Consider the following 26,478-nt stretch of genomic DNA (forward strand, 5'->3'; position numbering starts at 1 on the left):
TGTAAAAGTACCAATTTTCCATACACTTTGGAAAGGCTATCAATCATACTAATTTGTTTGAAATTCCTTGTTATTCGCCTATAGCCGTTTAGGTTATATAGGCTCAATTTCTGCCTGATTCCAACTACAAGGGACATCATCTAGACTATTTCTGAGAAACCTGCTGGTGTCTCCCTAGTTAGTCCCCGGGGATCACGGCCATTGCTATTGGATCCAGTTCCTGGGGGTGGACCAGTGAGGGAGGATCACCTGATTGGGGGCTGCTTGGGGAGCGGGAGTGGGACACCGACGGGCGAGACTCAGTATTCCCCTCCTTTTCAACACCCTTTCCCCATCCTACCGCATAGGATATTCCAAAACACTGCCCCCCCCCTTTTCCAACACAAATATTTTCGCACAACTCGAAAGACAACAGATTAACATCAGAGCATATTTCTTTTAAATGTGACAGAAAGCCCAGTGTGGAAACTGACATGTGAGTTTATAAGCTCTGAACTTAAGTAGAACTTAAATCTATATGAATGTTCATTGCCTGCCGCCAAACTATTTGGTTTGAAGGAACCAATACCAGCATTTCCAGAATGGAAAAAGTACAGTGCTAAAAAAGTATTTCCATCTGAGCCAGACGGGCACCAGAGCAGGTACCACCTTCCTCTCCTGTTCCAAAGGGGTTAAAGAGAATCTGAGGAGCTGGGTAAACAATGCCTTTCTTATTTCAACTAGTGGACAGTGCCGAACCAAAGAGGTCCTGAGACACCAGGATGCCCCATTCCTTCAATTTAGCAAACCAAGAACATAAGTGAAATACTGCTCTATTGTATTTAAATATAATTATGTTGCTATAGAACTCAGAAATTGGGGGCTTCTTCGCTTCCGGAACTAAGCAAAATAATGAATTCCCTGAGCTCATTTCACAAAATGCTACAACCCCTGGAATCTGTGTTTTCATGGTACGATTGCACTTATTTGGCAAGAATTAAACAGGCAAGTATGTATAAGTAGACTAATTCCCCAAGAATACAAAATAGAGTGGAGATGATTTTGATGTTCACATTTTAGAGACCTGATATTTGAAGTGTTTTATTTGCTGCAAGTTTAGTTTCCTTTTAAAAAGAATAAAACATAATTTGAAACCTTCCCCCTCATTTACTCACAACTTGAAACCCCAAACCTTTCCAATGTATGTGCCCCTATGCTTTAGACAGAAACACTTCTATTACTACCAGAAAAACGGACCGCTTTTTAGTTTAATATTTTTTTTTTGCTTGCCGCCATAGAAAAAGTTAAGCATTCCTTTGTTCCAAACAAAGGAATTCATATTCAACAAGTCTCGAGGTGCCGGGCAACCTTCCCCACTTCAGGAGAGATACCAATCAAGGAATATATAAGGGATCCTATACTTAGACTTTATAAATTCACTTGGGAGGAAAATACTAACCAGAACTCAGAAAAGACGCATAACTGACATTAGTCTACATTACCCACTTTTGAGGAACTAACTTGCAACTTCAGGAGATTCAAAGCTTTTGCTCTATACCTTCAAGCTGACCTATGGTCGAATCATGTGTCGGCTGTAAATAGTCATTGGCTGCAAGCGGCATTGACATCTGACTATGAATAAACCATATTCAAGACAAACTGTGTTACTATTTGATGAATTCATGAGATTATCTAACTGTGTTAATAGTGGATGATATCAAGATGCTTATTACTGAACAATAGCTATTTTGCTGGCCAAGCGCAACTCGCCAACCAAACACAGACAATATTCCATACATAGTCTCGGCGATGCTCTGGAGACACACACCCTCCGCCCCCCTCTCCAGTTTATCGCTCTTTGTGTTGCATTGACAGAGCCTTTAAAGTGGGGGAAATTTATAAGAGATGGTTTATTTAACAAGTCATTGTTTTTACACAGTATGTCCTTAACATTTCAGTGTTAAGAACTGAATATGGGGCATTTTTATACTGAAGGCTGGCACAATGCATCAGTTAGCTGACCAAGAGAATTAACGCCCCACACCGAAAGTTTGAAACTAGGGGCCTCATTACACGGTAGGCGGTAAGGGTTTACCAGTACCTGTATTTTACCGCTACTGGTAAACCCTTACCGCCTTACTACGAGGTCCCTTTGCGGGTTGGTACATTAACGCCTGCTTGTAGCAGGCGTTAAAAAACGAACTCGCAAAGGGCGGTCCCGCAATTTGCGGTACCGTAATTAGCGCCTTCCCCATTCCCATTATGCCCTATGGGGCCAAAATGGGAATGGGGAAGGGCAATGGAGGAAGGAGGAATTACCGCCTTCCCAACCTTGGAATAGGGCGGTAATTCCCCTTTCCTCCAAGGCGGTACCATTAAATTACCGGCATGAACCATGGCGCTATTAGCGCCATGGTTTACCACCTTCCGTGTAATGAGGTCCTATGTTCTTTATTTTCATGCCTTTTTATTTGATGCACCAAAATGTATTTTTTTGGGATATTACTTTTTAGTTACATATGGACAGTGGTGGACTGGCATACAGGGAACTCTGGAGATTTCCCAGTAGGCCTCTGCACCCTGGGCCTCTTTTGTGTGGTAACTGATTTTATTTCCACCTTTTCTCTCAGGAAAAGGGTTGTGCTTAGTGAAAATGTGTAATATGGGGCCACTTTGAAAATTATTTCCAGGCCCTATTTTGGCTTCCAGTCTGCCCCTGCTGATATGGCACATGCTTGGGATGGGTAACTGTAATTTTCTTGCTTAAATAGTATAGTGGCCGCTTTGGGATATGGACTAAATGCATGGTCAGCATCAAAGATCTTTTCATTTTCTAAGCAAGCCAAATATTGCCTAGCACACGCCAAATGTCTCCCCAGTGTGATTTGGCACCTTGATTAGGAAAGCAGGGTTCATTGTGTTTCACCATGCAGACAGTAGTCCATGGAAAATCAATGCAGTGATGGTTGTGCAGAAATGATTTGTGTACTGGCCAAGTCACCACTCTGTTGTTTAATGGAATCTATGTGGTGCTCCTCTATGTAACAGCACATATTTTAGATTTTATGTGGTGCTCCTCTATGTAACAGCACATATTTTAGATTTTGTTTATTGGTAGCGCCCAGACCCAGAGGTATCACAGCGCTAGTGATGGTTACATATCAGTAAGAATATATTTGCAGTTACACTTAAGTTATAGTGAGGTCTTTGAGCATAATTATTTACAGATGAGTGACTAATGGGGTTACAGTTAGGTCACAGAGCAATAGGTTATAGATACAGACATTGTAACAGTGAGGAAATTAGGCATATTTGTTGAATAGTGCAGTTTTAACTTTTTTCCGTGTGGTCAGATAGGAGGGTTTGTCTTGGGTGCAGGGGGTAGGAGTGGGGGCGGGTCCCAGAGGGTTGGGGCTTTTTCTAGTGTATCTCGGGGTGATCACCAACAAATAATTCATATGGTTATTCTAGTGTTGCTCCATGAAAAATACAAGTGGGGTGGTACAAACAGAAAACCTACAACAGAGGGCCAGTGGTCAGTGGGCCCTCAGACCCCGGCAGGCAGGCCACACTGCAGTGTGCCAGTACGTACAGTTTGAAACTGCATTCAGGCAAGACCTTCCCTAAGAGCATGTGCCAGAAGAACCATTTACTTGGTCAGCAACAGCTGTCTTTATACATTAGATTTCTTCTGTAAAGTACTTGAATTACAACGTAAGGAAACCGGCTGCCTTTGTATAACAATGATTTATTGATATTAAGTAGGCGTTTTGCTGTGCGACACAGAGATGTAGTTTGGGAGTGATGTTTGACAGTCGTGGGGAGGAGGGACATTCTAGTGTTTCACCCTGGGCACCAAGTTGGCTAGAAGCTGCCCTGGTTTGCACCAACGCACTTTAGGAATGAACCGCTTTGTTAGTTTGCACCGATCCTACTGCTAGCATCCTAAATCACAGTCACAACCTCCTTCACACATAACTCAAATAGGATTATAGTTTTCTGTTAGTAATTAAAAAAGCCAGGAGGCACGATTGCGCCACGTCATAAGCCACGTTGAAGTATTAGTTTCAATAGATTTAATTGATGTGTCGATCCTTCAATCCCAATATTATGTTGTGAAAAATGAACTTGTGAAGCGTTCACATGTGTATTGACAAATCTGATATTGTGAGAAACCTAAGGATAGCCTCACTCCTACTCCCCCTGGATCCCCTTTTCAGGTGGCCAAGGAAAGGCAATCGCTTTTGGATCCTCACCCTGGGGGTGGAGAAGCGATGGAGGATCACCTGGGTGGAGGGTCCTTGTGAATTGGAGACGAGATGTCCTCAGGGGAGACACGGTATTCCACATTTCCCTTTCATGAAGAATCCTCTATCCCGGTGGCAGTTATGGGGTATTATTATTTCAGTCCCACTGACCAAGAAGATGACAGGAAACATTACCAATCCAGAAGCACTGGAAAGAGGGTGAAGAAGAGAGGGGTTAAGAGCTAGGCAATATATAGTATCCCCTTTTCCCTACTGAAGACCACCCTAGCCCTCCCCATCCTCTATCAGGCTACTGTAAGCCAACTCCCCTCATCTTCCCCATTTTACCTCTGACAATACTCGGACGAGGAAGAGGTGACTGGGAGTAATGAACACTAAAAACCCATTTCACCACTCTAGTACTGGGATGAGGAAGATGCCTGCAGAGTACTGTGAGGGTCAGACATGTCCCTTTTAATTCTAGTCACGCAAACCCAATTGAGAATCCACGCCTGCAACCAGTCAAGTGGTTGCAGGTGTATAAAGGGAGAGCCACAGAGCAGCAGATAGCGCAACAGGGAGGCCTGTGTGGGAGAGACCAGCAGGGGACCCTTTTCTTGAGGAGGCTGCTGTGGTGGGATCTGGGAAGGAGCCATAATGCTGGCTGACATCTCAGAGCACATGTGGAGCCAAGGGGAGTTGGGCTTTTAGGCTGCCAGAGGTTTGAGTGCCTCAGTGTTGGAGAACAAGCAGCTGGAGCTGCGAGCGAGCAGGAAAGAGAGGATGCCATCCACGTCTGTGCAGAGGCAGCAGATTTGTTGGCGTGTGCAAGACAACACCCAGCGTGCGACCGGAGCTTGTAGAAGCCGGCCCGCAAGCCTGAGAAGCAGAAGGGAATCAGCAGGAGTCGCCGGAGAGGAACAGCAAAGACCGGTGAGTGTCGGGGAAAGCCACTCTAAATTCGGGGCACTCATAGCAGGCTGCGCATAAGTAACAAAGTACCAAATTGAATGAAACTTGAAACCAAGTTGAATTACACATATTGAATACCGAATTGAATGAAAACTTGAAATTAAGCATATTGAATACTGAATTGAATACAACTTTATGGGCAAAGCAAATTGCAGATGACAGCCAAAGGGAAAGTGTCCCTGTGAAAGCAACCTACAGAAAAGAGCACAAGTGTGAAAGGGTGCCATAGAAAAGTGGGGCATGAACAAGACCACCACAAAGTGAACTGTATGAATGGATGCCTGGTCGAGGGTGCCTGCTGTTACAAGGCTGTTTGGAGGTGCGTCGGAGTGAGGAAGCTGTCTGTTTGCGCTTGTGTCACCAATCTCAGCTGATTACAGACAGCATTGCCTTGTCTCTAGGGGTCTTTGCTGTGTTATTGTTTCCAACGAAAGCCTCTGTGTACTGCCATGGTGATCAATTAGTAACAGTTTACATCTACATGATTTGACCATGCTTGACTGACCAGGCGCATAGACTGTTTACAACATGCTGATTTATTTCGCAATACCGTTTGAGTGCCATTGCTATATTGTGTATTTCCCAGTGCATTTAGTGGGCTATCTTGTAAGCTACAAAATAGAAGAACAAAACAGAAAACTAAAATTGCCAAGATAAACACTGAGGATCAATAATGCATAAATCCATATGCTGTGACTAGGTTAAATGATTCAGATATGAACTAAGTGGTTAAACATTGGTATGTGCAACCCATAGGGATATCTTGTAATTAAGACACCATATAGTGCAACTAAATGCCTAATCCTCAAATGTGTTGGAGCATGTTCAAGCCCCATCCATATTTACTTTTTAGATCTGAGCATTTTCATTGCAGACGGTGTGCTTCAGACCAAAACTTTTCGTAAACCCTCGGAGGAGAACTCCGTCTTGTACGCCCAGAGTAGCCACCGTAGAAGCACAGTCAATAACATACATAATGGGGAATTTTATAGGGCTAGGAGAAATTGTAGTCTGAACAGTGATTTTGTCAATGAATGTCACATTTTGAAATGTAGATTTAAGAAGAGAGGTTGTAAACCAGCAACATTTGATAAAGCTTGTAACAAGTATGCTAATATGCAACAACAGAAACTGTTAGGAGAAAATTGTAATGTACTGAATCATTCACAACATATAGCAATTGTTACCAAATATTCCAGGACTCACCGGTACTATATCGCTTAGCATCTCCTCAAACTTGATAAAGACCTACATCTGTATGTTTCCGACCAACCAAAATTCACATTCACCAGAGCCTCAACCATTAAACAGCACGTTAGTCCATCATTTTTCAATTGTACCAAACCAGGCACAACCAGTTGGCTCGACACTCCAAAAGGTTTCTTTAAATGTGGCAATTGCAACTTTTGTAAATAAGCATGAGGAAACTGCCAATTATTGACTGATAGGCATGGTGTAACCTTAAAATTCTGGATTTCATCAAATGCAGAACCTGTTCTGTTGTCTATGCCATAATTTGTGTATGTGGAAAGTTATATGTGGGCAGCACGATAAGGCAACTGAGAGTGCGGATAAGAGAACATCTGGCCAGCATTAAGCGTTCTGACCGTAAACTGCTTCTTGCCACACATTGGCAAGAGGAACATCATCTAGCCAACAAAGACGACTTGAGATTTATTGGACTTATGAAAATTAAGGGGGGAAAAAGATGGAGGACACTCAACTCAAATTGAGACAGGCTGAATCTAAACTCATCTGCTTCCTTAGAAGCACAACCAGTGGTGTCAATAGTGACCACGAGATGAATGCATTTTTGTAAGTAGTTCTACACTTGCTTTATATTGTGATTTTTGCTATATTTTGTTACTTTATTATGATTGTGTGAATTTCGACATGCCATGGTAATGTGCAACCCATATGGACTCTAGGAGCCTATAATAATACATTTTTTTGACCATCTTGCAGATTGGATTGCCTTTGTGGTCGTTAAAAAGGTTATTCATTTAATTACTTGTCCGTAGTGACTCATCACCGGCTTGGTAGGGATATTTGTTATCCTTTACGGATGTGTACATATTTCTTATTGTCACTTCACTTCAGGATAATGGTTACCTTTCGGCATCCAACTGATCAAGGATGTTCCCCGATCATCCAAGTGAAACTTCTACATCACTTAATGTTCCAGGCACATGGACTGCTTCTCAGATGACCTTTTAACAAGAGCAATGTCAAATCTGATGGTTACTTTACCCTTTGAAAGCAATGCTGGCTATATGCCCCCTTTAATGGTTTAAATTTATTTTTCACTTGGAGTACTCGGCTCTTTTCTGATGAGCCTGCCCATTTCTCATTCATTCTTGAATGACCCACTGTCATTGCTAAGTTACAGTGTTTTCTTACAATTATTAATTATTTTTCTGTTATGCAATCACATGTTCCAATCCAACAAATGGAGTCTCACTTTAACGTTATTTTTATTGAGGAACTCATTAAGATTAAACGTCACTCGCAGGTGACATCTATGCATCTCGTATTTGTTTACATATGATGCCACGTGTAATGATACACGTGATGTCATCGCGTTCAAGTCACGAGTCGCAGTATAATGGCTCAGTGGCTTTATATAAGGCCTCTTAGAATGAACGGGTCCCTTTAGACTCGTATATGGGATTTTACCCGGGACTGCTCATCAGCACATCTCATCACAGGTAAGAATTTCTTGTCTCATAAACTTACAAACATAATAACACCAACGCCCATTGGGGAACTATGTGTATACTGAACGTATGACACATGGTCTTCTGTTCGTGCAATTTTTGTAGATAAAGTAGTCTTGTATCATATATTGTGACACGGGGGCAAGCTCTTGAGATGACTTGAGTACACCTTTTGTGTGCCTTGATTTTTGCGCTCTTTGAATGGCCATTGCATTTTCATATTGGGATTTAGAAATGTTTGTCATTAGTAGTCATTTCATTCTAGACTTCATTCCTACTGCCCATTTTTGACATAGGTGAGCTCATGCCTATAGACTCTTTAGTCTAATTGAACTAGATAGACTTTTTGTGTGATTTTGATTTTAGCACCTTGACTGGCTATGGCATCTATGCACATGTACTTTGAACCGTGTATGTCCACAACAGCTTACCACTATTAGACTCTGCTGTTGCCAATTTGTCTGCATGAACACAACCTTAAGGTAGGACCTGCTCCCGATTTCTCGTATTGATTACTAGGACCTAATTAACCACTTGAATTTCATGGCAAACCTTTGTCCATGCTGTAGTGACTGGGAATAAAGCCTGGATCACAAGTTCAAACTATATACTACGTTATCTCTCCTATAGAAGCTAGCCATCGCACCAAGGTATGTCTTTGAGTGTTTACCCTCACTCCTAACAACATATCCCATGCCATTGGATTGCTGATATCATGGCTTCAATTGATATAGTGAATCACTTGTTTTTGAGACTTAACGTTGAGACTTTTCAAAATAGGGTAGGCCCAATTCATAACAGTGTACGTTCCTTTGTGGTACAATCTCTCACTATACGAAACTCCCTCTAGTTCCTATTTACAATAGCGACACATCTGATCACGAAACAGAGCATGTTCCAACACATTTGAGGAATATGCATCAAGTTGCACTATATGGTGTCTTAATTACAAGATATCCCTATGGGTCACACATCCCAATGACATGTTTAACCACTTAGTTCATATCTCAATCACTTAACCTAGTCACAGCAGATGGATTTATGCATTATTGATCCTCAGTGTTTATCTTGCCAATTTTGGTTTTCTGTTTTGTTCTCCTATTTTGTTTCCATTTGGAACACACATTTGAATCGACCACCCGTCTCCGTCCTGAAATGCGGTATGTTAAGGTGCTTTTTACATATTTTGTTTATGTACAATTTCCATTGTATGCATTGCTAATGTGTGATTATGTTAACTATGTTTTTGTCTTGTAATAATTTGGTCACACACCACAATATAATTTCATTGTAAATAGCCTTGAAAATGACCAGGAGGTTGAAACACGCGTCGGCCGTACTATTGCATATTAACTTGTGGAATAAACCACATTGCAGATATTACAGAACTGTCTCACATTACATATTTTCTATACTTCATAAGTAGCAATCAGAGCACGAGTTGCACGCCCCGATCCTCAATTTCTCTGTATATTTTCATTGAGATCATAGTGGGTGATCTGTGGGGAATGGGCATTCGCCGCTGATGCTCAACTTTATATTTTAACTTTGAGGGTGGTAAATCGCGATCCCACTGGCTTTAATTCATAGCTTGTTAGCTAGTAAAAGGATTGTTCGTGTCATCTGTGTCATTGAGGAGTACTGGCAGTTTGTGCTGGGATACGGAACTTTAACTTCATTCCTTGTTTAATCAAGCATTGCAGCTTTTGACTGGATTTGTGTAATAGCCATCTCTAGAAGGGTTTCTCAGTGATGTAAGGATATTTAGCAAACAGCACAGAGTACAGCGCTACTGCACAAGTAGCAAAATTTTTTTTGCAGCACCACCACCACAAGGGTGCGGTGCATTGCTATATGGGTTAGCAGATTAACAAGGAAAGACAGGCTATTCAGTCAAAAACGATTTTAACATATAAGATGCAAATCTATTTTTACAGTTAAAAGCACACGTGTTCATTTAAAAATGCACACTATTTTTCACCTGAAATGCCTATGGTGCGAGAGACACATTTGAAAATTAACAGCTAACCTATTAACCATTAACCTGACTAATAAAACCTTATTTAATATAACCCACTAATAAAATGTGTTCTCCACTGCAGAATTAGGCATACTCTGAAAACCATTTAAATGTGTGTGCAGATTTTTTTCTCTTCTCTTCTCTGCCTGATTCTCCGTGTTTTTGTGCACAGTAACTGCAGGAGAAGGAAGTCAGATTTGCAACAATTGCAAATGTATAAGCGAAGCTATTGTTGAAGAGTAGGAGGATGAGAGATGATGGATTTCATTGGGACACGTCATACAGAGGGCTGAGAGGAAAGTTTTAGTGGGCAGTATCAGGGAAAAAAGACAGGCAGACATCTTTCTGCACTACTGGGGAGAAGACCTGGCTGTGGGGTCCTGACTGAATGCAGATTCCTGTGTCCTGCTGCAGTCGAGATTGGGGAGAGCTGAAAGAAAAACCTTTCCACTGGCTGAGGCATTCCTATCTGAAAAAGCTGAGAATTCCAGGCAATGACCCCGGCTTGAGAAGGCAAGCGTTCCTTTTTGCTGGAGTTAATCCAAGAGAGCCACATTCACAAAGAGAACAACTAAAAAGATAAGGTAATGAGAAGTGTGGGAGCTGAGTGTGTACGGTAATATGCAGTCAGTGTAGGATTCCTGTGCGTGTCTTAATCAAATACCAATGTTGCAATTTGAGTTCTGTTCTCCGCCACGCTCTTTGCAGTGTGTCATAGACAATGCTTTGACTGTACCATTTTATTTATTTCTGTAAAGAATGAGATCGTGTCTAAATGCAACTTTTATAATACAGAAAATATTTGAAAACAGACGGGTGTTTTATTTTCTATTTACCATTACAATGCCGATGATGTGGGGAGATTTTTAAACAGTGCAATGGTCATTTTAAGACAGATGTGTGCATGTCAGAATCAGTATGAATAATTGTGAGTGACTGTAGCATAGCTTGTTGGAGGTACATGAGCCAACGGGAAGAGAGACTCTCTGAACATAGCTCCCTACCGTATATAAGGTAGTGGAAATTACCACAAGACTACCACATATAGCTCTCTGTCGTAAATAAGTCAGTGAGTTCGCCCATGGTGGCACACCAACACTATCACTGGAAATGTGGTATTCCTAGAATGCAGGTCTGAGGTCTCTCTAGTGATCACACGAAAAATCTAAGCAAAGATAAGGGATTCTGGACATTGGGGCCACAAATAAAACAAGGGAATTATGCTCACCAAAATACCACCAACCACGTATACCAAATATGCAGGTCTGGGTGCTGAAATAATGCATGTCCATTGTATTATTGTTGCACATGGCCAAATCTGAATACAAAGAGTGATTATTGCTAAGTTATTTTTCGGCGGTAATAAAATACCGTCAGGCCCCAAATCTCCACAAAATACCCTACATATTTATGGTGCGTTGCAGGCCGGGAAAGTGATCATAGAGTACCTACTGGGCGTGGCAAGCGTGTCTCACACTGCCATTTGCACATTAAAGGGAACCCATTTTATAATAGCAGTGTGCCACTAAAAACGAATTTCAGAATGTCACAAAGGGAAACCACATTCTCAGATCTAGTGCAATATTTAGAGGCAAAGTTATTTGCACATGGGAATTGGTCTTCGAATAGCACGTTAGAATGGAGTAACCGCATTCAGGGTGAGGTGCAGAAAGAAAAACTAGACAATATTTTTGCAGAAGGCAGCATAATTCAGGTCTGCCTTACAAGATTATTGAATGCAGCCGATAAAAGTGCAGAGAAAGACTGTTTAATACGGCAAAATATGGTTTATTTTAAACAAGTCCCTGCGAATGCAAGAGAATGATACTCAGCTAATTAACAGGTTAAAGACTGAATTAGAGGGGGCAAGTAAAAATCAGGAAATGTTGAGAGCAGAATTGGATGTATGCCAAAAAGACATGCAATTAAAATGCAGAGACTTTGATACTCAGTTATCCAAAAGCAAGAAACAATTTGAAGATAGTGAGCAAGAATTGACACACTTAAAAGCCTTAGTGGATCACATTAGGCAGGATAAAGATGAGGTTGTTTCAGAAATGCAGATTTTACAAAAAGAACATTGCGAAAAAGAAGGTGATCTCCAGAGTGCAGAACAAGAAATGATTAAAATGATCCAAGAAAGAGACAAGAGAAATAAAGAGTTCAATGAATGCCAAATGCAAATGTGCGATATGCAGGAGGCGATTAATAAAATGAGTGATGAAAATAATTATTTGCATGATGAAGCCAACAGACTCCTTAAAAAGTGTAAGGACTTAGAACAGCAAATGTGCATTCCCAGGTCCCAGGAGAGGCGGCAGGGTACCACCTTCAATGGAGTGGAGGTGAATTCTAGCTCTGCCCAAAGAGCTAGTGCCCCAGTGACTGGGCCGGTGACTGAACTTGGTTGCAGCGCCCTTGGGGGATTTGATACTCCCATTGGGGGCAGTCACCAATCTCATACACCTGAAAACAGGATTGACTCACAAAATAGTGCAATTCCATGTATTGCAACAAGTAGCCCCATAAAAATAATGAAATCCATTAAAGCCCTGATCAAACCATTTAAAAAGGGAGGTGAATGCTGCATTGAGGATCACTTAGAAGCGGTGCATGACATTTTTAAAGCACTCCAGATACCTAAGGAACAGTACAGACAATATTTTCATTTAACTTTAGATGCCCCGACGGCCAGCATCATAAGGGGATTAAATGAACAGCAGAATATGACATGGCTGGAGTTTGAAAAAGAAATTAGGCGTCATTTTTCTCCTTTTCAGTCATTGCAGGAGGCAAAGAAAGTCGCGTACACAATTACTGCTGGACCTAATACATCCCCTCGCCAATTTTTACAAGACTTAAAAAGAGCATTCTCTCGCTTTGATGTATCTTTTGACTCAAATTCCAATGAGTTTAAAACTGCATACTTCTATGGGCTACAGAAAGACATCATATCCCAATTGGTCCGTGAATTTGACCGTGACAAGTCCCTTGAATGGATTGTACATCAAAGCACAAAGCTATATGAGGTACTCTATTGTCAGGGTAGAGAAAGTGATAAAATGAAAGATACTAGGCCTAAATCTAAAGAACCCTCAGCCACAGTAATGGAAATCAGGTCAGCCAAAATGTCCCTTGAGTCTGCTCAAAGTCAAGGTAAAAATAATGTGACACCTGAACAAAGGGGTAATCAACAAAGATCGCCATTGCCTGTACCAATGTTCCAAACACATGATCCTAGTAATAGAGAGAGCTACATCAGCCCTAGGTACTTAGGGGATAGACCCCGGGTAAGATATCGGCCTGATATGGCAGGTATGAACAATAACCAGAGACAAAATCAAGATCAAAGAAATGATGGTCCCTACCAGTCATTGGGGACACAGAGTAGGTTTGATCCCAACACCATGATATATGGTAATCAGGATAGGCCCCGATATGTGGATCGATTTACTGATAATGGAAATCAACATCGGGGCCAGTACCCACAATCTGAGAGACAGGACATGAGGCAAAACGTGAACTACAGTCCACGCCAGTACAATGATTCCCCACCAGGGGACTATAATCAAAGGATGGGTGCAACCCGCTCCCCTCCACAAATGAATCAAGAGTTCAGAAACCATCCCAACCGGTATCAATCACCTGAGAGGTATCAGAATAGATCCAATCAGGGGGAAAACAACCAATATCGACCTAGGCCACAGAAAGAGGATCCTAGAGAGATGGAAAGGTTCCAGTGCCTTGAGGCCCAAGTGAAAATGTTAGCTGAGCAAATAGGAAAGCTCTATACAGCGCAAAAACAACCTTCCAAAGAGGGGGCTGATGGCCATAGCAATGACCGGGGGGCTTCCGAAAAGTGACTAAGTACTCATGATAATCGCAGTGCCAAAATGACAGATTGCTCTGATATAATTTTGCATGACAACTCTGAGGTGACTAATGGATTAAAAATGAAAGTACCAGTAAATGAAATTGTGATAGAAAGTGCAAATACTTCTAAAAAAGAGGTACGGTTTAACTTAGAGCTAAATAAAACAGTAAAGATTTGCACAAATGAAAAAGAAACATTAGGAATTCCAAAAGAACAAAGGGACAGATTTAAGAAAAATGACTCATGCATGGGGAATACCAGTGAACAGGGAGTAAGTGGGGATGCCATAGCTCCTTCCCTGGGCAAGCAAAACAATGACCAAACACAGACAGAAAAAGGAAATACTCACAAGGAGGGTACAAGTCAATCACCTGAAGAATTCTTTGAGCCACATATTCTTGAAGAGGCTGCAAGGGCTGGTATTACACTAAATGATCACAAATGCACAGAATTAAAAAATGACAAATTGCTGAATGATGTTGTTACACATGTTCAGTTGGAAGGTTGTAATGTGGTCTCTGATGTTACCCAGATGGATGGGCGAACAGTGGCCACACTCCAAAAAACTTCTGATCATGGAGAAATGAATAAAATATCTCGCACAGAAATGGGTAAAAAGGAGGGAAAAATGTCTTTTCATTTACCAATGTGCTTAGCCAAAAGTGAAAAAGACCTGAGAAAGGTGAGCCCTGAAATCAGTAAGAATTCACATTTCTTATGTGTATTAGAGGAAGTTGAGGACAGATATTATGCACCCATCACTGTAGAAGAAAAATGCCACACCTTCGCTATGATTGACACTGGCGCACAGGCCACAATTATGTCCAAGGAGCTGGTAAAGAGTATCAATGAAGGGAGGCCTCCACAGAGTCAGATCACAGTGAAGGCAAATCAAGGCCCAGTGCATAACTTTAATGGGGAGGAGGTGCCCATCATAGGTGTAACTGAGGTTGACATAAAAATAGGAAAGCACAGAATGAAACAAGAGGTATTGATCACATCTATTTGTGAAATTCCATTTCTGATGGGGACAGATTGCCTGAAAAGATTGTCTCCTCTCATAGATGGGGTGAATGGAGTGCTGTGGTCCTTAACCAAAAAACCATTGAGGCCTAAGAAACTAAAATCACAAAACAGCAAAATAAAAGAATGTCACACCGTTGCCAAAACAAATGATGCTGTGGAGGTATATCTCCAGAATAGCTGCATACCTAGTGTCACTGTTATATTAATGTGTCAAGACAAAGATCAGAGCGACAATGAAAAACTACCTGTACAAATATACTTGGACCCAAGGAAAGATTGGCAGACTGCTATAGATGAGCACACATTACGTTTTTACTTAAAAGAGAATACATGCAAACAGAATATTGTTCCTAAAACAGATTCAGAAAAACACATTACCACTCTGGCAGAAATACACATGGAAGATGAGCAACCATGGGTTCACGTTGGTATAAATGATTATCTTAAAACAATAAAAGCCACTTTAGCGCTTGAACATGAAAGGAGTTTCATTAATGAGAAATTGTTGCAAAAAATTATGGAGAGGGAAGAAATCCCGAAATTTAGGATTAAAAACCAATATGTTTCTGGGTTGGACAGTCCAGACTTTGAAAACCGAATTGCAGGCAGATGCATGCTTAAAATTAGCATTGGGCAGAAAATAATTTACCATAATGTATGGATAGTGAGTGGAGCACAAAATGAATTTTACATGGGCAATGACATCATGCACAGAATGTGTATGGTGTTAGATTTCCTTAATCAAAAAATATGGTCACGCCTAGGTGGTCCGGCACCTGAATTTGAAGACAAAAGAAGGGCTTATCATTGTGCACAACTAGTTCCTTATGCAGTCGAATTACAAATGAGGAAAAATACTATTGTTCCTGCATTTACAAAACAGTTTGCAATAACACTGAAATGCAAAAATGGACAGCAGATGAAAGGCTCTGATGCATTTGTATGCCTGAATGAATCCAAAAAACAGCAAGGCCTGGATTATGAATACATTCCATTGGTAGACATTGGTGAGGGATCTGTAAAAATCATGGTAAATAATAAAGGTTGTCAGGATATTCATTTAGAGGAAAACTCCCCATTAGGAATGGCCATACAAAAATCACATTATACGGCAGATTTAAATAACATGGTGATTGGGAATATTCCTGAAAAATATGTAGATGCCAAGGGCGAGTTGCCAGAACACCTGGACTCTCAGCCCAAAGGAATATTTAAAATTCATTCTGTGTATCCTTATGATTCAAATGAGACAGTGTGCTGCCATCAAGAGGATTGCATAATATTTAATTTAAATGAAAATGAAACAGGAAATCAGTCCATTGAAGTGGAAGCTGATATGCCAAAATATTTGAAAGTGGCAGCTCTACAAAAAGACACAGCCACACAGTTAGAGGAAAGCGCTGAGATTCCTTTACCAGAAGAGTTTCCAGAATTTTCCAGAATGGTAGAAGAGCAGATCTCCTTAGCGGATGCATGTGACAGCGATGGGGATCGAAACGACCTGAGGGAAATATTTATGGAGTTTAAGGATGTATTTGCAAAAGATGCTTATGATTGTGGTTTAACTGATTTACATGTGGCCACACTACCAGAAGGTTGTAGCAGAAATCCAGTGTTTGTACGCCAGTATAGACTACCGCTGGCATGTTTAGAATCATTGGCAGAGATTATTAAAAATTTGGAATCACGGGGAATAATTAGGCCCATTCATAGCACATCCAATACGCCTATTTTAGGTGTGTTAAAGCCAAATGGTCAATGGCGGCTGTGTGCAGACTTAAGAGAGTTAAATAAAAGAGTACCAGTATCTAGATGGCCACTACCATTCATTGATCAGGGCCTAGCTCAGATACATGGTTCAAATGTATTTACCACATTAGATCTCACATCTGGATATTGGTGTGTGCCATTGGCAGAGGAGATACAACACCTATTTTCCTTTACATTTGACAGGACTCAATATGCCTGGCTTAGAGCTCCGTTCGGGTACATCAATAGTGGGAGTGAATTTGGCATATTTTTGAGAAAGGCCATGCCAGATGCAGCGGAAAGAGGAACAATAGTTTATGTGGATGATGTCCTGATAAAAAATGAAAACCTTAAAAGTCATTTTGATGAAATAAGACATGTGCTTGGCCAATTGCAGAAAGCAGGCGCCAAAGTATCTTTGCAAAAAGCACAATGGTGCAAGAAAAAAGTGAACTTTCTAGGGCATGAAGTGACTGAACATGGGCTAAATCCACAAAGGAAGAAAATAGAGGCCATACAAAGATTAAAAGATCCTAAAAATGTGAAAGGAGTAAAAAGTTTATTAGGGATGACAGGCTATAACAGAAAGTTCATTGAGAATTATGCAGAAATCACTCAACCATTGACTAAACTGCTTAAACTAAATACTCCCTGGAGATGGGAAAGAGAGCAGTCTGATGCAGTGGCTAGATTGAAGGAATGTCTTGTAAAGGCACCATGTTTAGCATACCCCATAAAGGACAGGGATTTCTTTATAGAAATAGGCTTTTCTGAACATTGTATGTCAGCAGTGTTATCACAAAAACACGCTTTGAATCACAAAACCATCGCATATGCAAGTAAGGCATTTTCCCAAGTTGAAATGAAATTTAATGAATGTGAAAAGGCCCTATTAACCACTGTGTGGGCACTACAACATTTTCGCCCCATTGTTCAGGGAGAAAAGGTGATTATTGAAACAAATCATCAACCTTTGCAATTTTTAGAGAGTAAAAGAATTAGATCAGGCAATCTAGCGTAATCCAGAATCACTTCATGGACGCTGGCATTACAAGGTTTTCCCGTAGAAGATATGGACAAAATAAAAAGAGCCCAATTGCTCAAGGGTTAGCTGACTTACATGACTGTGCAGCTGAACAAATAACAAATGAAATGGATGTGGAAGCTAGTTTACAGGAATTTGAACAATCACCACACAAAGCTTTTGATGAAAAAACATGCAAGGATTTGCCAACTGTATATGTGGACGGTTGTGCTTTTCACATTGAAAATGACAATAATAAACAATTAGTGGCAGGAATAGGAAATGTCTGGTTGAAATGTGAAGGCGTTCCTAGTATAGGGATGAGGATTGGAGATAGGAGCAGTCAGGTGGCGGAATTGGCAGCCATCTATAAAGCAATTGCTACTGCAGTTGATAAAAAGTTCAGTGAAATTGTCCTGGTGACTGATTCTGACTATGCACGGAATAGCTTTGTGGAGTATTTGCCTGGTTGGAAAGCAAGAGGCATGGTTACATACAACAAAAAGCCACTTAAACATGGAAAAATGATACAAGCCATAGACAAATTGGTGTCAGAAAATAATTTAACAATATACTGGAGAAAAATTCGTGGGCATTTAAAAACACCAGGAGAGGATAAGGAGGGAAATGATAAGGCAGACCATCTGGCTAAGATTGGGGCTGTGATGGGAGAATTGCTACCTATTGATTATTTAATGGGTGAAATACAAATTGATGCAGTCACACGTTCTAAAGCACCAAAGGAGGTAGATCAACCGGTGGTGCAGTGGAGTCATGACACGCCAGACCAAGATTTGATTGAGGCACAAAAGAATGATCAAATTTTGGGAATCTATTATAATCATTTGATAGATCCTGAACAAAATCCTGTAACAGAAAAAGATTGTATGGGAAAAGAAGAGTTGAGGGTGTTATTAAAGAACAAAACACGAATTAGATTACAGGATGGGCTCATGATTAGAGAGTCCATAACAGGGCAAATACAGTGGGTAGTACCCCTTTCATTCAGAGGACTAATGCTACACCATGCACATGATGCCATAACTGCAGGCCATAGAGGTTCACAAAAAACATTAGAAATACTAAAAGATTATGCTTACTGGCCTCATATGTCCCAAGATGTGGAATTATATACTAGAGGATGTCTAGTATGCGCCCAATTTAAACCTGCTTCACCAATGCATAGAGCACCATTGATGAAAAGAGGCCTAACTCTCCCATGGTCAGATTTGCAAATAGACTATGTAGGTCCTTTAAAAAGGTCGAGCAGGGGACACCGTTATATTTTGAGTGTGGTATGTTTGATGTCAAAGTGGATTGAGTGCATTCCTGCACCAGATTGTAGTGCGCAAACAGCAGCCACATTGCTGGTGAACCATGTGTTCTCAAGGTTTGGGTTGCCGCAAAGAATTGAGTCAGACAGAGGAAGTCATTTCACAAGTACTCTAATGAGCAAGGTATGGCAAATACTAGGTGTGAAAAGGAAACTACATATCGCATATCGGGCGGCGTCTTCAGGTACAGTTGAAAGAAGCAATAGGTCTGTTGTGGATATTTTAAAGAAATTTGTGGCAGAAGCAGGTTCCAGCTGGGATTTGCGTTTACCATTGGTTTTGATGGCAATCAGGTCGACTCCTGCCAAAGCAACAGGTGTTAGCCCCCATGAGGTCTTAACAGGTAGGAAAATGGTGTTACCACAACACCTACTATACAGAACACATGAGCAAACTCTAGTGAGCGCATCCACAGTTCATGAATATATTGATGAACTGAGGAGGCATTTGCAACATGCATTTGCTTTTGTGCAGAGAAATCTGGAAAGAGCTGCTGACAGTGCAAAGTCATATTATGATAAAAAGACATCAGTAAAGGAATACAGTGTAGGGGATCAGGTGTACAAGTTTCATTTTGGAAAAAGTAAACAGAAAAATTCTAAATTTCTAGCAGCCTGGCAGGGGCCATTTCGAATTATAGATAAAGTCTCTCCTGTAGTGTATAAAATTTTGAAAAATGAAGGTGAAACAGCAATAGAGCAGTTTGTCCATGTAAATCAAATCAAACCATGCCATCCCAGACATGAGATCAGGCAGCTTGAGCATGTGGAAACGGATAGAGTCCCTTGAGAAAATAAATGGGTGTAATCAGGAGGCAGTGACAAAGAAGTTAAAAAAAAGTTGATTGTTATGATGGCACATAAACACTGTAATATATGTAAAAATATATAATATAAATAAATAAATAAATAAATGCACATATAACGGAAGCTCGTGGTTGGTGTGCAGAGAGAAAGTGTATTAAATATTGAATGCTGTTTTATATATGCTTGTTTTCTTTTAACTTGTATTTGATTTAAAAAAAAAAACAGGAAAAAAAATATAAACGAAATATTTTTACCAAGCATGTTTTATTTTTGGCAAAAGGTGGAAATTAGTATTGTGCTATGTACTTAATTTGTTTATTTTCTATTTTGATTTAGAAAATTAACATTATTTGGTCGGAGGTTCTGGGACCAGAGGCCACGGGAGACGATGGAGTCCTGGAGCCCGCGAGGACGGATTCCGGGAAAGCCCCAAAGAGGGGTGAAGACCAAGGCTACAAAGCGATCAGCATTGAAGATGATACCAATGACATGTTTAATGATGATGATATTTGGAGGGATCTTCAAGAATTCAGAAGCACAGGTTGTCATTGAACCTGGACCAGCATCTGGTATCGCGGTGGAAGAGGCACCAGGATTCATCATGAGTGATAGAAGGATGATTTTCCAAAATATATACATACCGTTAAATCCTGAGATTTTGATTGAAAAACACTTGAACAATACCGGAATTAAGATTGAACAGACTAAAGAGTGGCTGGAAATAAGAAAAGAGGACGCTAAGCAGTCAATAAGAGATATATTAATGCAATTGGAAAAAACATTTGTGAATTCAGCAGACATTAAGAAGAAGAGAGGAAAGAGAGGTGCGGTGATGCTCGCGATATCAATGGTAATGTCTATAATTGGAGCAATAATAGGTACCACAATATCAACAGCCAATTCTATTTCGGTAGGAACACTGAGTACTAAAGCACAACAACTGAGTATTGACCTAGAAATAATACAAAAGACATTAGATGGAATTAGAGGGGGACTGGATGAACAAGTAAGATTCATAAATGAAACTGCAATCATTCTAAATGAACAAGCGGATGTGATGCAACGGGCGACTAAAGTAATACTTAAGCATGACAGAACTTTAAATGAAATATTGAACATAATGAGTCCTGTTGATAGACTATTAACGAATTATATGAGAGAAGTTCAAACTGCAGTTTCACAATTGATTCAAGGACATATTCCCTTGTATTTTGTTTCGCAGGATATCATTCGTCAAATGATAGAAAGATTGACCAGGAGGGAAATTGACCTTATACAGGTAAAAATTGCATTCGAAATGGGGAATGCAATGCCGTTATATGTGGACTTGGAAAGACTAGAGATCGGATTTTTGCTATGCATCCCATTTGTAGCCCCTGAACTTATTTACCAAACGAAGTGGGTACACAACGTGGGATTTTGGCAAGAGGACAAATTCATTAAGATTAAGACTCCAAAAGTGGTGGCATTTCAGTCATGGGAACCTGAAGTTTATTTAATACCAAACCTGGAAACATGTGTAACATTTAAAGAACAAAATTATATGTGTCCAGGTAAACCGTTTGTTCCTGATGCCACAGATGCTATTTGTGGATTGAAATCTGACCCAAATATATCAGAGGGATGTGAAGTGATTATTAGTAACATGGGGAGTGAAGAAATGGCACAGGCTAAGATGGTCAGAGGTAAATGGTTGGTCAGCACCTGTTTAAAGAACATGACGGTAGTACATTTAAACCATGGAACATACGTGGTTAAACAGGTAAAATATAATGTTTTTTATTTACAGGTTCCAAAGGATGCAATTGTGTCAATTGGGGGATTAACATTGTTTCATGTAACAAATGATGTTTGGGAAAGCCAAGTGGAAAATATCGATTTTTTTCAAAGGGATACTTTTCCAATAGATCCAGATGTGGAATATTTATTGAATCACAAAGAAAGACATGTTATGAAAATGAATTTGCGAAAAAACAATATTACAATTAGTAATCTGGGCATAATAGAAGTGGAAAGATTTAATTGGGGAACCTGGGGGGAACGCTCAATAGTGGGTTTGGCTATCCTGGTGCTAATCATGGGTGGATGGTTGATTGTGCTATCAGTAAAAATGAAAATGTTACTGATTTTACTGACTACGTCAGGAAGAGAAAGATATCCCAATACACATGCATTTTAAAAGAAAAAGAAAGAACAAGTTGTTTTTAGGAATTGGCTTGGATTATAGCCAAGTTCTAAAAACAAAAGGAGGGTATATGTAAGGATATTTAGCAAACAGCACAGAGTACAGCGCTACTGCACAAGTAGCAAAATTTTTTTTGCAGCACTACCACCACAAGGGTGCGGTGCATTGCTATATGGGTTAGCAGATTAACAAGGAAAGACAGGCTATTCAGTCAAAAACGATTTTAACATATAAGATGCAAATCTATTTTTACAGTTAAAAGCACACGTGTTCATTTAAAAATGCACACTATTTTTCACCTGAAATGCCTATGGTGCGAGAGACACATTTGAAAATTAACAGCTAACCTATTAACCATTAACCTGACTAATAAAACCTTATTTAATATAACCCACTAATAAAATGTGTTCTCCACTGCAGAATTAGGCATACTCTGAAAACCATTTAAATGTGTGTGCAGATTTTTTTCTCTTCTCTTCTCTGCCTGATTCTCCGTGTTTTTGTGCACAGTAACTGCAGGAGAAGGAAGTCAGATTTGCAACAATTGCAAATGTATAAGCGAAGCTATTGTTGAAGAGTAGGAGGATGAGAGATGATGGATTTCATTGGGACACGTCATACAGAGGGCTGAGAGGAAAGTTTTAGTGGGCAGTATCAGGGAAAAAAGACAGGCAGACATCTTTCTGCACTACTGGGGAGAAGACCTGGCTGTGGGGTCCTGACTGAATGCAGATTCCTGTGTCCTGCTGCAGTCGAGATTGGGGAGAGCTGAAAGAAAAACCTTTCCACTGGCTGAGGCATTCCTATCTGAAAAAGCTGAGAATTCCAGGCAATGACCCCGGCTTGAGAAGGCAAGCGTTCCTTTTTGCTGGAGTTAATCCAAGAGAGCCACATTCACAAAGAGAACAACTAAAAAGATAAGGTAATGAGAAGTGTGGGAGCTGAGTGTGTACGGTAATATGCAGTCAGTGTAGGATTCCTGTGCGTGTCTTAATCAAATACCAATGTTGCAATTTGAGTTCTGTTCTCCGCCACGCTCTTTGCAGTGTGTCATAGACAATGCTTTGACTGTACCATTTTATTTATTTCTGTAAAGAATGAGATCGTGTCTAAATGCAACTTTTATAATACAGAAAATATTTGAAAACAGACGGGTGTTTTATTTTCTATTTACCATTACAATGCCGATGATGTGGGGAGATTTTTAAACAGTGCAATGGTCATTTTAAGACAGATGTGTGCATGTCAGAATCAGTATGAATAATTGTGAGTGACTGTAGCATAGCTTGTTGGAGGTACATGAGCCAACGGGAAGAGAGACTCTCTGAACATAGCTCCCTACCGTATATAAGGTAGTGGAAATTACCACAAGACTACCACATATAGCTCTCTGTCGTAAATAAGTCAGTGAGTTCGCCCATGGTGGCACACCAACACTATCACTGGAAATGTGGTATTCCTAGAATGCAGGTCTGAGGTCTCTCTAGTGATCACACGAAAAATCTAAGCAAAGATAAGGGATTCTGGACATTGGGGCCACAAATAAAACAAGGGAATTATGCTCACCAAAATACCACCAACCACGTATACCAAATATGCAGGTCTGGGTGCTGAAATAATGCATGTCCATTGTATTATTGTTGCACATGGCCAAATCTGAATACAAAGAGTGATTATTGCTAAGTTATTTTTCGGCGGTAATAAAATACCGTCAGGCCCCAAATCTCCACAAAATACCCTACAGTGACTCGTGCACTAAACTGAAGTATACCACTGATGTTAAAAGCCCACTTTTAACATGCCTTAAGTTTTACTCGTGTGTATGCCACATGACCTTTTAAAAAGCGTGTGCGAGTAGCAGGGGTGGGATCGGACGGGTGCCTTTTGAGCGTCCAAGCGTTCCCTGCTCTCCATACTTGGTCAACTTGGATACTATTGTGATGTATTTTTATCATCCTTAGGTAACTTATTTTTTTTAACTGAGGTTTTTATTACATCAGGAAATATTTGGACATCTTTGATGATTTTTATATTGTGTTTCTCAGTTTTGTTGGCCATATATATTTTATATTTGTTCTGGCCACCGTGTTTAGTTATTTGAAGATGTCATAATGACTTTACTTTGCATAGTTTGCACATTGTTTGGCGCTCATTTCATCTGGAAATTAAGAGTTCGGGCACGTGCACCTTGCACTTTGTAGTGCTACCTTGCACATTTTATAAGCTTTTCAGTAGGTAAACTGAAGCAAGGCATCACAGCTATACGTGTTAAATTGTTATATTATGAAGGTATTCATATAGCATATTCTGATTACATTTAGAGAAAATATCATTTGTGGAGTGCTATTATTTTGTCTTAACACTTGATCTCGGCTCTTCACAAGGCAGTTAGGTTTATATCTCTCTTGGCATTATGGCCAAGCGTAAAGCGACCAACCCCCCTCTTAACCCCTAACAGGGTAAACGGGCGGGAATATGGGATTATCCTATTGATCAAGCAAACGCCATGATCAGTGAGATTACATCCTTGCTTCCCGACCTTGATGCCTTGCTGCATGTCAAAAACCATGTCCGAAACATGTGTACTAATTGCGCCAGTAATTGTGTGGCACACGCAAATAAGGTTATGGAGCAATTCTGTACCAAGTGTACATTCACCCTGAGCACATTCGAATTAATGATTAGGGTATAGACTCTCTATGCACGAAATGTTAAAGTTTGTTTTCACATATAGACAGGCATTGAAGGAATGTCCTTCCTGTGTACTTTAGTATGGGAATGCACCTAAAAAGTGATATGCAATCTATTCTGCACAAACCAACCAGTTCTGGACTCTCGGTAACAGACAGCCTCTCTGTTTTCTCCTCTCTCCCCTTGCTTATCTACAATTATCCATCAACAAGTTCAATTGAGGCTTCGGATGAAGAGGAATTTCCCTTGAAACGCATAAAGCCAGTCGCATTGAACTTGAGAGACGCGTTCTTTTGCTTATTTCTACATCTGTGCTTTTTTGTGATTAAAATACCAGCTTTATATAAATTGGATTCACAGAATGTTTATTGAAGTGCCTGTAACTCATATTTTGTCAGAACTTGTTATAAGGCTTTGAAACTTTCTTATGAATATTGTATACCATCCCCCTGGTGGATCTTTGACAGTGTGCAAGGGATGGGAGGATTCCTTATTTGGATCCTTTTCTTCTCTTCGTTTGGAGCAAATTAATATGTCACCTCCCAAACAGAAGGTCATGTTTTTGGCATGCCCCACAAAGCTAGATACACAGGCAGATATGTGTGCAAAGGCCAAACTAGCTCTTGGTGCTGGTAAAGTATCTTTGACTGATTTGGTACAAGTGGGCTCTATCCTTCCGGGATATGATATTTCTAAAACTCCAGCTCAAAGCAAAGGGAAACGATATCTTGTACCTGTTGAATGTAATACATATTTAATATTTAACAACCCCAAAACTAATGAAGGAATAGAAGAGCCCCAGCTTGGATAGGAGGTGGAGGTTATAATTGTGCCCACTTATAGTAGGTTCTCCGCAATGGCTGAGGAAGAAAAGGGGAAGGCCTCAGATAATCATGGACCTGATTACAGTGGGCAATCTGCTGCTGCTCATGCTTCGGAGCTCGTGGTGAAATGTGGGGGTTGTACATCTATTCTGGAAGAACTCCAGACACTGAAACAGGACAATGAATTAATATTTGAGGAAATTGCTGCTTTAAGGAGTTTGGACCCTGAACCAAGAAGGCTGCCTCATATAGATGGCAGTGCCGAGGGGCCACTGCCTCAGTGTATGTGTACCCTCGCAACACTCTTCAAAAAGGTGATAAATGCTTTTGAGCGTAAGACACGTACCCCTACGTGTATGGTTCTGCGACCCAGTGGGCTGGGCCTATTGTTGAGATTCCAACCACTGCGATCTCCCAGAAATGCACCTTCCATTTTTATTAAGTAAAAGTCCCAAGAACAAGAAGTCACTACAGGCAATCAGATAAGAGTTTGGTAAATAAGGTCTGTCACTGGCTGACGGTTAAGAAGGGGTGCCTTTGAATAGCCAGGAGTGATGTTGTCAGGTGCTCATGTCTTTCCTCTACCACATTTAGGGATAACATTAAGGTGCAATTGATGTCCCCATGGCTGGTGGAGGGACTATTGTCTATGAAACAGTCATATGGAGATATCAGTCAGCGTAAGTGATATCCCAACTAAAATCTCCAGGGTCAGTGAGCATCACTGGGGATAAACTGGATGGAAGGCAGAATATGACATGCCCCAACAAGGGCGTCATAGAACACAATGGTCCCAAGTTCCAGGACCGACCCTTCCCAACCGCTTATCCCCCTCGTTAGTAAGTCCAGTGGCTTTAAATGAACTCAGGTGGGGGCAAGAGCAGTGGAGGGTGGGCCATGCGAGCCGATAAATCAAAGCCAGGAAGAAAGTGACAAGCAGGTAGTGAGCAACAATCAAGGAGTAGTGATGAATATCTTAGTGACGGGGACATCGAATGACAGGAGGTGCCTGCATCCATCTCTAAAGGAT

The 26,478-nt window shown here is 40.6% G+C and overlaps 2 protein-coding genes across 5 annotated transcripts in view; one reads left to right on the plus strand and one right to left on the minus strand.

Moving 5' to 3' along the window:
• The window catches only part of LRRC20 (leucine rich repeat containing 20), a 2,045,340-nt gene that overhangs the window by 1,233,478 nt on the left and 785,384 nt on the right, over window positions 1–26,478 (plus strand). The window contains exon 5 of one of the 3 annotated variants that reach the window (XM_069610507.1): window positions 24,837–24,889. The exons of the other annotated variants lie outside the window; for them this stretch is intronic. Within the exon in view, the coding sequence (XP_069466608.1) occupies window positions 24,837–24,874 (38 nt within the window). The 3' untranslated portion in view covers window positions 24,875–24,889. Of the gene's footprint in view, window positions 1–24,836; window positions 24,890–26,478 lie in introns of those variants that run through there. 3 annotated transcript variants of the gene reach the window in all.
• LOC138472367 (ropporin-1-like) overlaps window positions 1–26,478 on the minus strand; it is a 430,658-nt gene that overhangs the window by 353,527 nt on the left and 50,653 nt on the right. The gene's annotated exons all lie outside the window — the stretch shown is intronic.

The sequence above is a fragment of the Ambystoma mexicanum genome, chromosome 8, assembly GCF_040938575.1.
Source record: "Ambystoma mexicanum isolate Mex_15411 chromosome 8, UKY_AmexF1_1, whole genome shotgun sequence".
NCBI lineage: Eukaryota > Metazoa > Chordata > Amphibia > Caudata > Ambystomatidae > Ambystoma > Ambystoma mexicanum.